Genomic DNA, 13,855 nt, shown 5'->3' with positions numbered 1-13,855 from the left:
ATGCACAGTGTCTCCACAGAAATAGTCTAATTTGTTCTCCTTGGATGAATTTCCAAGCAAAGGTGAGTGAAGATCCTTATTCCCATTTTGAAGTTGCGCAGACAGTTAAATAGTTAATAAAACGTCTTGAGTCAATAGAATTGGACCCAATGTCTCCTGCCCCAGTGCCTGGCAACACTATTTCTCCCAGAGGGACACAATTCCACCGTTGACATATTTCAAAGAGAAGAGTGTTCGCTGTGGGAGATGGAGTTTTCACCTCGTGTTACATAAAGACTACAGAACCTCTCGGGTTTCCATAGCAGTGTTAGAAACCCATGTAAACAGGTCTGCTTTGTGACAGGGATAAATAAGAACAGGAATTAATAGCTTTAATTTTGAGCCAATTAGGATGTCTTTCTGCTGTTTTTTTAAGCTCTACCTGCTTATCTGAGTGAGAGAGTGAGCAGATTGAAAAACGGAGTTTCTGCTTAAATAGGAAGATGACATCTTAACATGTATTCTTTCTTTTTTTAAAAAAATGGGAATTTTCCATTGGATATGGAAATAAAACATGTTCCTTTGAAGACATTCACACACTGCTTGCTGATCTTATGTAGTCTTATATCTAGAAAACGTTTCTGGGAAACCTCTCCCTTACAAGAACAATCATAGAGGGTAACACCTCATTTTTGACTTGGCTTCAAAGATGTGAAATTCAACTTCTCGGTATGAAAGAACTGCTGTAATGTTCATCAGTGTTTGGTCGTGTAGACCAGCTGAGGGTCTCTCCTGAAACGTTTAGGCATTCTTAGGAAAAACAAGGGGCTTTTGGGAAATGGTGCTGTGCTTTTTCAGAGCAGTTATACCCACAGTTTGACGACAAGGAGGAGGGAGGATTTTCTTTTTATAAAATACCCCCCATACGATCATCTCCTATTTGTCATCCTGCCTTATTTTGATCGTGCTTCTGTAAAAGCTTCCTCAAAATCATAAGCCATCATATTCAAGGGTAGGTCGTGTTAATTTGTCATCCCTAATAGTTAATTTATCACACGGGAAGCACTTTACTGGCAGAATCCAAATTAAAATCCTGTTTACTCTTTTCATTATTCAAAATCCAATATGCTCGTGAGCTTGATGTTTAGCTTATTTTGAAACATTTGTTGGGCTGAAAAAAAAATAGGTTGATAGTTTCACCTTTTTGTGTAGAAAACTGGTCATTTCATCGTTCTAAACCGTTAGCATTGATCCCGTCCACAATTTCAAAGGGTTTTCAGTTCTCTGAGTTGTTGTGGCTTTTTTTAATTATATCCACCATGTCTTTTGGGCAACTTGGTTCCTTCTTTGCGTCGTGCTGGTCACTGTACCTGTGTTGTCCGCTTTGTCCTACCCGCGGGCTGGGCGGTGACTTTCTTCCTTGAGCGCCTGTTGAGCAGAGGTATTTTGATATACGACAGTAATAACTGTTTTCATAGACACTGCATCCCAAAATGCTTCACAGGGTTAAACAAACAGCTACAAATCTGATATATAAGCATAACAGATGCAGCGAGAAATTGAGGTATACCAGAGGGTGGGAAAGGCAAATTTCCTGACCCCTTTGCAGGTCGCTTGTTTTACTTTGTGATAAAGCAGCATATTATTTGTGCTTCTAGACTTGTGACCTTTTGGAGAGAGCTTGGTTTATTGCAGGATCTTTGTGTATTTTGATGTATATTTTACATACTTAGAGAGATAGCTTTACTTATAGTGACATGAATACGGAAACAAATGCAGCTGGCCTAGTGTTGCTATTTTTAGGAGAATTTAATGGGGAAGTGGTTTGAATGTGAAGCTGTGACAAGTCTTTTAAAATACAAAAGAACAAAGATGTAAAGTTCTTGGAAAAAGACTTTAGAAAATAAACACTTGCTTAGCTTGTGAAGGTTTCATAGAATCATAAAATATCTTGCATTGGAAGGGATGCAAAGCATCATAGAGTCCAACTCCTGTCCCCGCGTATGACAGTCCCATTCATATATTTATAGGTTTAGGGCCTGATCTCTGAGCTGTTAGAAATCTGACTTCCCTCAGAGGTGAGGATGCGCAGATGAACGTTTGCTGGGTTGGGCATTCTCATTTCGTCATATTTCTGCGTTACCCACAGAGAATTTTGGCCAAGAAGTTTGGGAAGACACAGAAGGGAGTGATGGTGCCTCTCCTCGGGGGAGCTGCGCTCTCATCTCGGCTCTCCATCTGCTATAATGGTGTTTCCCAATGTTTCATACATTATACCAATCAACTCCCAAATGCTGTGGGATTCTCTTGGATGTGGCAATACGAATCACATACCCTCTTCTCCTTCTGTCTCCCAGCAAACTCCAGTTGCTTCTTCTCCCTATACAGGGATGCTTCTATTCCTTCCTATATAAAAACACTACCCATCTCACCCACATCCCCAAAGTCCCTAGATGTTATGCCTGAATTCAGTGATTATTTTAATTTATAGTGCTTGGCTTAATGTATCTTAAAACACATGTATTTGAACTAGAAACTCCCCAGGGTCCTTGTTCAGAACTAATTGCTTGCTGTTTGTGCAATTCTTCAAACATGTAAAATGCTCTGTGAGGACTCGGAATTGCTCAGCTCTGCTCTGGTTTGGTCTTAAAGATGAGTAGGGGTGTCTGGCTGATGTGTAAGCCTGAGAATCGGGGTGTATCGACCCTCCTGGCTCTGCAGATACAGTACAATTTTAGGCAAGTTAAATAACTGGCCTGCAGCTTGGATTTCCTGTAGGGGAAGGATAATGATTTTATTTTTAATTGGGCTAAAAATGCATGTTGAAAGGCTGAATACAGAAATGGTTGGAAATTACAAATTAAATTTATTATCATAACTGTTATTATTAGTACATCATTGAGAGTGAATTTAGCTCAGATCATGTTTTCCTCCATAATGGGGTGGAGGGAAGATAAGAGGATTTCTAAAATAGCTCTGCGAAAAGTCTTTTTTCTCATCTTTTTGAGCATTTTCCATCTGCCGTGAGCACATTCCCGTTTTATTTCCTAAATATCTTTTCCTTCTGTTTCTATCTTGAAGTCCTTTTTGCCAAGATTCTCCTTCCCAATTACCGCTGCCGGGAGTGCTGCTGGGGGGGCTCTGCGAGCCAGCATTTACCTTCCCATTTGGCAGTTAATTGACTGGGAGGCAGTGGAAGTCCCTGCACCACTTCCACTAAGTGCTCGGCTCTTTAAATCCCTCTTGCAGCCCTTAAGTTACTTTCCAGCACTGGTGATTACTTGTACCTTCTCCTTTCCTTCTGTTAAAACTGAAAGCAGAGGTTTAGAGCGCCCGAATTCATGGGGTCACATACATTTAAGGCTGGGATTGCATTTTAAAATAGTTTCTGGTCGTTCCAGGCTGGGGATGCTTGCCCGCTCCGTTCGGTCTGTCATGTTTCCGTCTTTATATTCCATAGTAAATGGAGGACATGCTGCTCAGGGAAAAAACACTGCTAGGGATACCAAATGTGTTCTGCAGCCTAAATCGAAAGCAGCTTCCTTTATTCTGCTTTTACAGCTGGAGAAGAGGCTAAATTCACTTGCGAGGGAGTTGTTTCATTGATTGCCTGTTCTGGGTTGCTTTGACACTTCCCCCTGCTTCCAGCCACCTCCTCTGAAGATCTCATGGGCTAAAGTGTCACAAAAGGCAGTGCCTGAGGGTGGCACATTTCTGTTGGACCTCCTGCCCCCCTGGAGAGAGTATCATGAATAAACGGTGATGCTCACGTTCGTGGTCCAGGCTGGAGCGTGGGGGCCCTGTTGCAGGCTGACTCCTGGTGAGCTCAGTCAGTATTCCTCTGGCTCATTTACTTCTCTGCTAATTGCGTTATCAAAATGCCGTGTGAGCTGTAACGTTTTAAAGATGGGCGAGCGCTTTTTAAGAGGACGGCTTTCTGTCTGAAAATTCTGCTTTTCAGAAAGCAAGTATTTCGTGGAAATGAAACGTCAGTTTTGCCAAACTTCCAGTTGGCTCTCATGGTTTGTTCCTTTTTTTTTTTTTTTTTTTCTTCTCCATAATTATATAAAGAATTAAGGCATCTTAGTGGTAACAATTACTTCAAGCCCAGACACGTCAGATTTTTTTGTCAGGTGGAAGGTTTAAATGACATCAAGCAATTCTATTTATCCTTCCAGCTCCACTGGAGCTGGAAGAGCAGCACTTTCCAGTACTTTATATGTGGGAAGGGAGGTATAAGAAAACCAAATGAGCCACCCAAGCTGATAATTGAAGCGTGGCACAGAGCAGGGCAAGGGACCCAGCGCCTGGGCTCACACTGGCCATTTACCGTCCTTTCTCCACTTAATGGCAGCTCTGGTAGGAGTTTCTTATTCTTTTTCAAAGCCTCAGTCACCAACACTTAAAACAATTTCTGTGCCTGTGGAGTTTGGGGGCAGATTTAAAGATATGAATCACTTATCTGAAGAATAGTAGGCTCAAACCTCCCATATGTAGGCTGCTGTAATTTAAATTTCTTGACTTTTCCTAAGTGAGAAGCTGAATTCGGTTTCTTCCTTCTTTCAACCTTCCTGGCTCTACTGATATCCAGAAACGCAAAACGACATCTTGTCTCAGCCCACCAGAGCAGATGCGTTGCAGGGGATTAGACTGGAAATTTTCCTCAAATGCAACGTTCTGAGATGTTGTTTGGAAAATGTAGCTGGGGAGCAGAGTATGTGATGTTCACTTGATGCTAACCCAGCAGGACAGTAGATGTGCAGCAAGCGGGAGCTGAGGCACAGTCAACAAGACAGCGTTGCCAAAATCCAGAAGGCCTCCTGTTAAGGGACAGTGGCCTGAAGGCCGAGCCGAGCAGGACAGGCAGCGGGGGAGTCTCATCTGCGGCCAGACAGGCCAAAAGCTCCTCAGAGCTGAGCTGACACAAGGAACAGCCAAGCTGAGGGGGTTGGCACAGCTGAGGCCTCGGCCCAAGAGGGAAGCGAGGTTTTGGGGTGTCTGGAGAGGCTGGAACATCCAGGCATGTCGGATGATGTGGATATTTGAGGTTCTTGCATCCTCACGCGGTGTGGGGATCACTGATGGGGGTAAAGAAGGAGAAGCAGCTTCTCCTTCCATGAAGGGTGGAGCTGCACAGGGTCCCGTGTGGTTAAACCCCGGTCAGGTGGGGCCGGGAATTGTCCCACGTCGCATTTCGTCCTCGCTGGGGAAAACAGATGTGTGAGGTTTGGATCGGAGTGGAAGGAAATGTGCGGAGTGGAGGTATCTGTAGTGTAAAAGCGTGTAGGAGGACACAACACCTTCTGACAGATGGAAAAAGGCTGCTGAATCCTGAAATAACGGGTGACACGCAGCTGTCCTGCCCCTCACCCCAACCCCTGCCTCCAGCATCTCCTGCCCTTCAATTAACCTTTAATTAACCAAGGCTTTGACTTGGGTAGAAAGTTGGATTAGAAGTTTCCAGACATGTTGTCAAGAAAAACAAGAAAAACCATGAGAAATTGAGGGGGGGGGTGGGGAGGCACATTGGTTAAAAATTATAATTTGCTGGGAAAGTGATTTTTTTTTCTTTTTTTTTTTTTAATCAGACCATAATGATTTTTTTCAAGAGCGGTTGACTAAGTCTAATGAAAAAAAATTATTGAATCTGTTGCTGAAGGCCTAATTCTCCATCTCATGTAACCTACAAGTCAGTCTGAAATGAAGCCATGTAGGTGTCTTGCAGGAATGATTGGGTCCAGTGTAATTACTACAGAATAAATGAATGTTCCTCTGAAAAAAGAAGAGAAGATGGTAGGAAGGGGGCACATAAGCTCGGAGGCATGTTATTTGGAGATATGAATGTCTGTGGAGAAACATGAAGGGAAGCAATTAGAAAAACATAAAGTAAAATTCTCTCCTTACAGAAAACATTTTTCATCAGACTGGTTATGCCAGGCATGAATTTGGCCCATTAAGTCAGTAAAGCCTTACAGGCAAAAATAAGGATATCATAAAAGCGGGATGAATTAATTCTTCCTCAGAGGAAAAGACCACCCATTGAGTCTTGAAGTTACTTTGATCCAGACCCATGAACTCAGCTAGAACGTAAAGGAAATTCTGAATAGTGTAACATGAGCACCAAGTGGCCACGAGGCATTGGGGCAAATCCATCATAATTCACTGTTAAGTAACACTTCAAGTCTCAGCAGTGCTGTTTCATTCCACCATACGACTAAGAGGTCCCTCTTGGCTTTGCTTTTAATTAATTAAGTCACAGTAGTGGCGAACGTGGCACTACAGCAGTTGCTTTTTGCCTAATTGTTCTCCAGGCGTATTTGCAGCACTCCTGTCGAAATCTCAGGCTTGTTTCAGGAGTCAAGCTGCACAAATGAAGTCCCTGCTATTAAAAGCAGTTTGTTTCCTGTTCCTTGGCAATCTGTTCCTAACGCTGAGCCCCACTGGAGCATGGACTTATTTTCTTAGCAAATTTCTTTTCAGCCAAAAAATGGTGACATTTACCAGCTACCAAAATTCTTTCAGACTCTATTCATGCTTAGGAAATCAAGGTTTTCCATGTCAGCATCGTATTATTTTCAGCCATCAGAGTTTGACATGCCCAGTTTGATAGATCCCGATATAATGGCGTAACTTTTGTCTCTCAGTCCTGGATCTAGAATAACTTCTTGCTTCTCTCTCCTTCACGCATTATGGTCTTTGAGCAGTGAAACACATTTTTTTCCATGCAGATCGCCCTTGTATTAAAACGTACCTTCCTCGCAAAGGTTTGCAAGCAGGAGGATGTGTTTGATACCACAGCGCTCTGATTCTCCATCTCACACTGCAGGACAGACAAAACAAATTAAATCAACTTATGCTTAGTCACATCTGTTTCATTTATATCAAACTGGTGCCACTGAAGCAGAAAGCATTCTTATTCTCTCCACATTGTTCAAGCTGAAAATTAACTGGCTCTGCACATAATGAAGCTCGTACTTCATCTCTTTAAAATGATTGGACCTGTTTTATAGTTTTAAGGCAGAGTGACTTACAGTTGTGATGTATCAGTCTATTACTAACGGAAGAGGGAATATTTCCTTCCATCTTCCTTGCTTACCTCTCTGGGCTTATGTAACCAAAGCAACCCCTGTTGTTCCCCAACAGAATCAGGACGGCCCCGGGGGTGAAGATCGTGGACATCCGAGTCAGCGACGCGGACCAGTGGGGGGTCCAGGAGGAGACGGACAGCGCGAGGACCAGCGCCACCGTCACCTGCGTGCACAACGACCCTGGCGCCGAGAGCAGGTGAGCGCCGGGCGCGTTAACCCTTGCGAAAACGCTGCGTTGATTACTCGTATTGCTCTTTTAATAGCGTCATTTATGCCTCCTCAGCCTCCTTGGAAACGCAATAGGCGATCTGATCCTTTGGTTTCACTTCTGAGCCTCAGAAGTAGATGATGGAATCAAACTGGAGGCAGCCAACTAGTCCTGGCTCATATTTGCTTTTCATGCACCTTCAGGGCGGCAGGAGAACCCCTGTTGCCAAAGAGCCAACAGAAAGAAGAGGATTAAAATAGAGAAATAGGAACAATAATTGAAAGCAATATAGGACAATGCTGTCTTCTTTATTTGAAAAGCTATGAAAGTAATAGCTATTAAATGTTATTCATTACTGCTGCGAAACACCTATGAGTGTCTATGAACTGTCTCGTGAATGCTGTGTACGTTTGTTATCGTAATGCTCCCACAAGCTATATTGAAGGTAATGAGAAATTTATGTTGTTAGTCAGAATTATGTATTTTACAATATAAGCCATTTCCCTCCATTATCGTGCAGTTACTCTACACTTAAAGTACACTGTGCATAAATGTAGCTTGAAATTGTATCATAATTAAGAAATCACAAAACTTTATGTGAAAATTTTTATTTGAGGAGTCTTTTTCATCCATCATTTTCCAAAAGCTCCTGTAAGGGAGAAAATGGTTGTTAGCAATTGTTTAGACCTAGGAAGATTGTTCCAGAGGTTTTGAGTGCAAAGAGTTTCTACTCTCTTTAGTTTCCAAAAGTGCATTTGAGGAACAAACGAATCCCATCTAGTTCTGGGTACCTGCAGTACGAGTGTGGAGGGGAAAGCTGTTTATTCGTCTGCGGGTTTGCTTTTTAGCACCAGGGGAATTAGGCACTGCTAAGGCGAGAGAGCTCTTGGATGTATAAAACAGGAAAGGCAGGTGAAAAGTGCCTGTTTCTCCCCAGGAAAGGTGCAGAGTGGGCCGACCGGGTGGGCCGCAGACATTTGCATGGAGAACGCGTGAAGCGAGGGGAGGTGATTCCCGGCTTGATCTCCTTGGTTAAGTCAAGTGCTACAGAGCTTTCTGGCGTGAAACGCCAGGCAAACCTTTCAGTCCATTAGCTCTTTCATTCGCTCCTTCCTCATTTAAAATAAATAAATTAAAAACTGTGTGTGGGGAGTCCCTCTTCTTTGCTAAACGCATTTGTTCAAGTTGCAGTTCTGAGGTTGTGATGTAGGAAATTCAAGGCACCTTCCGTCGTTAATTTGTTGGGATTTCATGCGCTACTCCACTGATAAAGCAGAGCTCTGGCAGCTCGTTTAGGTGCTGTATGCTTTGTATCCAAATCCTTTGTCTTTTGGCAAGGTTTCCCGTTTCTTCCAAAAGCTGTTAAAGAACCAGAGCGTCCCTTTGGTGTGGGGAGAGCTCCGTCAGCGGCGACGGGGGATCCATCGCGCTCGTTCTGGGGCTGCACGGTGGCACATGGTGGCTCCAGCAGGGAAATCTCAACCGGCTGCTCTGGGCGGCTGTGCGGGATTTGCTGAACGCTGTAGTCAGGCTTTTTGTGACAGCAGCCGTGACCTCTGTTCTGTTCAGAGCAAAGTGGAAACCCATCCATTTTAGAGTGAAATGCTGAGGTGAAAGGAAAACTTGAAGATCATTTAGTGTCACAGTGGAATCTCTCTATTGAAATGAAACAACTGTTTTTAAAATTAGGCAAAAAAATAGGACGAACATTGAAACTCATTGCCTCGTACGAGGTTTCACTAATCCATGAAATTATACCTGTCACAGTAACTTAGTTTTTATTAAAACTGATTTTTGCTTTGTGTTGGACTGTTAAATTGCACAAAAGCAACGAATCTCAAGTTAATTAATACTTTGACCCTTTCCTTTGTGAGATTAGTTTAATATTTTTTGGATTAATTAAAGTATGCAAATAGAAACTGCTGAAAGATCATTTCCAGATTTGCAAATATTGTAGTGCTTAGAGTAAATATTTAACTTTGATCTTTACTTTAATTTACCTTTTTGGTCATACTGGTGGCCCTCTTGTTTCTTTTGAAGAATGTTAAGTGCTTATGTGGGGGTTCTGCTGCTTCATTTAAATGAGCAGAGGCATCAACTCGCTTCTGTTAAGGTCAACGTGGCAAAAAGTGTCACTAAACCCAATTCATCTGTTCCTCATTTTAGTAATTCAAGGAGCTTTATTAAAGGCAGGTTATGTGCGAGTGAGAGTACAGGATCAATCTCTTTCATTGCAGAGGAGAAACTATTAGTAAACAGAATTGTATCTACCTCGGGGGAGACAGTTTTTCCTCTTTGGAAGTAATTTCACGTGTGCTGGGCGATGCTCTGGTGGTAAAGCCGGGGCTGAGCCTCGGAGCCCAGGTGGTGTTCTCTGCAGAAGAGATGCCGAGTTCGCTGTGGTTTTGCACCCTCCCTTGGGCTTCCCGTGCAAGTGAGAAACTCCAGCAAGTCAGAGCTGCGCTCGCTGAAATCTCCAGCTCTCCTGGTTGCCCTCGGCTTGGAGAGAGGCCTGTTCTCCACCGCCCTGCACTTCGCTCGCTCTCGCTTCCCCAGTGTGCAACTCTGATAAGAGCCACCGACAGGCACTGCTCGCAAGGAGAACGGTGGCTTTGGACTGTGACACGTTGGTAATCCAGCGCGCGTTCCTTTCAGCCGGCGTTATCGGCTGGAGCCTTTTCAAATTTGCTTACTTTTCTAATCTTTCTCCTTCTCCCCTCTGCAGTGTTATCTTTATCGTGAGCTTTTCATCTCCGTTTCTCACATTTCCCTACGCAAATTGAGTGTTCATTAAAATGCTTTAAATTAAGACCTTTCCTCCTTTCATGCAGAGTGCATCATGCCTTGTCTGTGCATTGCTTAAAAAAACCTCCTTATCACAACGTTTCAGGCAGTTTACATTATATTCCATTAAAAATCCATTTTGTCCAAGGTTGTCACAATTCATAGATTAAAGCTTTCCAGCGTGTGTTTTGTTAGGAATACATTCATAAATTCACCTCTTTAGTAGTCCTATAAGCTTGTATTTCAAACCTCTTTTTGATAATGTAGTTGAACAAAGAGCGTAAAAAGAAGAGACTTCCTTTAAATACACACACACAAGTATATATGCACACATCTGTTCTGGTCTGCGTGGAGCCTTGCTTTGCCCTTATTGCTGCCATCACAAAGGACTTTTTTGGTAGCCCATTGAGTGAGACTGATTGTTGTCATCTGCATTTATTGTCCCTCGCTGTTCTCTCCTTGGGGCAGAGCTCTGTGCGTCTCATTTTGGTCAGGTTAGTTGTAGCATCAATGTGCTTTGTTTCAAAAGACACAGTTTCTACTCGGAGCACCAATACTTTTGCATTCAGCCTGTGGCTGGGCCCCAGCACGTCCCTTCCACAGGAGAGGGTCTGTATGGATTTGTGCCTTGAGCGCATCTGGCAAGGAGCAGAGCGAGTCAGGGCTGGAGGGCTCCGACAGAAATCGAGTGCTCTCGGCCTCCCATGCAGAATAGCCGTGTTCGTGATGACTGGAATCTTAAACTGTGATGGAGGGCTATGTGTTGAATTATTGCAAAAAATGCCCTGGAAAGACAAGGCCAAAATTTGCGAGACTACCAGACACAAATCCTTGATACTTTCCAGAAAACCGAGCCTATCTTTGTAAAGACCGCGCAGGCTTTTTTCCACTGTGTTTGCCAAAAGGCAGATTGACCTTTGCAGTTCTTCTGGCCTTTGCACCTCAATGTTCTCTGGAAGCATCTCAGAACATGCCACAAATTAGGCTGCAGTAGGACTAGGGCAAGAGGGCTCGAGAAGATGCCCTGAGAGCACAATCCCTCGTTGGCAAGCTACAGTCCCTCATAACTCAGCACTGATATCCAGAGAAATGGGATTTCGGGAATTATGCCGGAGTGACGTAGCGTTTTGTAGGATTAGGTTATTTCGCGTCATTGCTGAGCAGGAACTGAGTTTCTGTGGTCTTGTTTGCAAGACCCCACCCTCCAATGTATTTCAAAGTCTCCTTGCTGAAGAACAAAAACTGAATGTGACCTGGCTTGTGGTTCAGGAGAGACAAGATGGCACAAACACTTAGGCCAGATGGTTGCAATTCTGCTTTGAAAGGGCCTGCATGAACGGATCCGTCTCCTCACTCAGGAAAACTGTCATTAAATTGTATTAGATTATTACCAGGTGAGGAGAGTCTTATCCTCTTTAATCAGAAAGGTTCTATTTATGCTAACCAACAAAGTTAAGGAAATTGATTTTACCTGCAGTGCTGAGTATCGTGGTATTGAGACCAAACTGGTTCTTCTCTCTTATGGAGTGTTTTATCTCCATGTCTCTAATACAGCTTCCATGTCTCAGAATATCTATCACTGTATAAATTAAACTTGCATGAGAGAGACTCAGAATGCAGGAGTAGGGAGGGTGAGATCTGCAGGGGGATTTTTTTTGAGTGTCCTCAGAAGTATTTATTCTGTTGCCTAGAAATTCAGATATATTTATTTATTTTAATTGATGCAAACCAGCTCATCTGTCTGACATTTGACATTATCTATCTTTAAACATCAATAAAAATGAAGGTTCTATAATGATCATTCAGTTTCTTTATCATTTTAAGAGGTGTTCATAGAATTCAAGAAATTGAAATTACTTTCTAAAATTGTAGCGTGTATAAAAATATTTATAACAGGAAAAGCAGTTATTTCATGTATTTATAGGTATGCAAATAGACGCTCCTATTTTGAAATAATTCACTTCTTTTTTTGTGCTTGGGAACACCCTTTGAACCAGAAATATCACTCAAAAGGAAGATGTGAAGTTGGCTGCCAGTTAAGATATGTGCATACATTTATTTAAAGTAAATATGTGTTGTTGGAGCTGATGATCAACTGAGCGAAGATATTGCTTCGTTTTTAAAGCTGTGGGTATGTCTCGAGAACAGGAGCTGAGGTTCTCTCCTCTCTGACAGTTTGAGACTCTCATCCCTTCTACTGTGGGGAAATACCGGTTTCCCAAACCCTATTCCAGTCCCCGCTTTGCTGAGGGCAATAAGCAAAGACTCCACCTGGAAGCTGCCTGGGTGCGAAGAGGCTTTTCTGGCTGTACTCAGCAGGGGCTCTGCCAGATTTAGGATCTCTCACAGCTTTGTGGAGGTGTTTCTGCACTGAATTCACCATCACTCTGCTCCAGAATGACATACTTGGGTGCTGTGTTGCCTCCAAGCTCATTTCCATCAAGAAATGTCATTGTGGCGCAGAGATTCCCTCTGTCTGCAAGAGAACCTGCTGCGGTCCCGGTTGTTGGAGCTGATTTACTGCAGTGACTTGGCCCGAGGACGCAGCTCGGTCGTGTCTGCAGTGTCGGTGCAGCACAGGGTGTGCTGAAGCTCAAACGAGGAGTTTGGTGCCTTCCGTAGGATAAATAAGCCAATAAAGATGGGTGGTTGCAGCCTGCCATAGCACACAGCAGTGAGTGTGCTGTTAACCACCCCGGGGCGGTGAAACACGTTCTGATGGCGTTTATTGCCAAAGGAACTTGCTTGGCCCCAGGACACTGAGCATGTAAAGTGCCATCAGCAACAGCAGTGGGCTGACAGAAGATCAATGGCACGTGTTGCTTTACACAAAAGCGCAGTAACTCGTACAGCCAGCCAGCCTTGCTCTGTCCTCTTTCAGGCCCATGCAAAGGCGGGGAGCTGGATGTCATGGAGTTCACGTAGTACTGAAGTGAGTGACTAAGAGGAGCAGAGGGAGCAAAGAAACACAAGGAGATGTGTAAAGCAGACTGGGCAGAGTAGAGAAGAGCTGAAGAAGAAAAGCTGGGGAGCTGGGGAAGGGAAATGTGACGCCGTCCCCCCTGCCAGCCCGGTCTGATGTAGCTGGAGTAGCCAGGCTGCCTTAGGGCCTCTTTCCACCATGAAAGCCAGACTTGAGCTACTTTGAAAAGGAGGGTTTTGAATTAAAAAATAGAGGGAAGAAGTCCTAGATTATGTGTTGGAGCGTACTGGCTTGGGTGTTTCCCACCTATTCTTATGCACTTGCTGCTTTCCTTAGGTCAGAGGTGGTTGTGGGCACAGGAACGTGCTTTGAATGTAGAGCGTGCGTGGCCTATAGATCCCGCAGCGGTTTGTTCTCTGGCCTTTGGCCAGACCCCAAGACAGCACTGTCTCTTGAGCCATTGAGGAAGAGGATTTTATCTTTAATGCACCAGTTTTAAGGTTGTGACCTCTATTATGAGTGATGGAGTCTGCTCTGCTTTGTGTAAAGAGTATTCCAGTGAGAAGCATCCACACGCATTTTTCAAACATGAATGACTCAATAGAGTCACAAAGAGAACCAGAGTTATAAGAATGCTAACTAACCCTCATTCTTTATATGTATGCCTTTTTGTATCAAAGAACCCAAGCCTGCTTGGAAATGCTTCTGTAAGATGAAAGTGCTGACAGCACAGTAGCTTAGAGAGGACATAAAAATTAATAGACAAATTAACAGCAGTAGGAGGGACAACTTTTGTAGAAAGCTGTGGTTCTAGGATCAAATAGGAAAGTATCATTTCTGAAGGGATTTTTTTTTTTTCCTTCATTCAAGGCC

General features: G+C 43.5%; 1 protein-coding gene across 1 annotated transcript in view; it reads left to right on the top strand.

Moving 5' to 3' along the window:
- Positions 1–13,855, top strand: part of TMEM132B (transmembrane protein 132B) — a gene marked incomplete at its 5' end in the record, with an annotated part of 209,977 nt that overhangs the window by 88,850 nt on the left and 107,272 nt on the right. Inside the window, one exon of the mRNA XM_082066519.1 lies at positions 7,123–7,263. Within this exon, the coding sequence (XP_081922645.1) occupies positions 7,123–7,263 (141 nt within the window). The remainder of the gene's footprint in view (positions 1–7,122; positions 7,264–13,855) is intronic.

This window comes from Streptopelia decaocto (assembly GCF_964273445.1).
Source record: "Streptopelia decaocto genome assembly, chromosome: 15".
In the NCBI taxonomy this organism is placed as follows: domain Eukaryota; kingdom Metazoa; phylum Chordata; class Aves; order Columbiformes; family Columbidae; genus Streptopelia; species Streptopelia decaocto.
The sequence above is the reverse complement of the archived record's forward strand: the minus strand, read 5'-3'. Positions and strand labels throughout refer to the sequence as shown.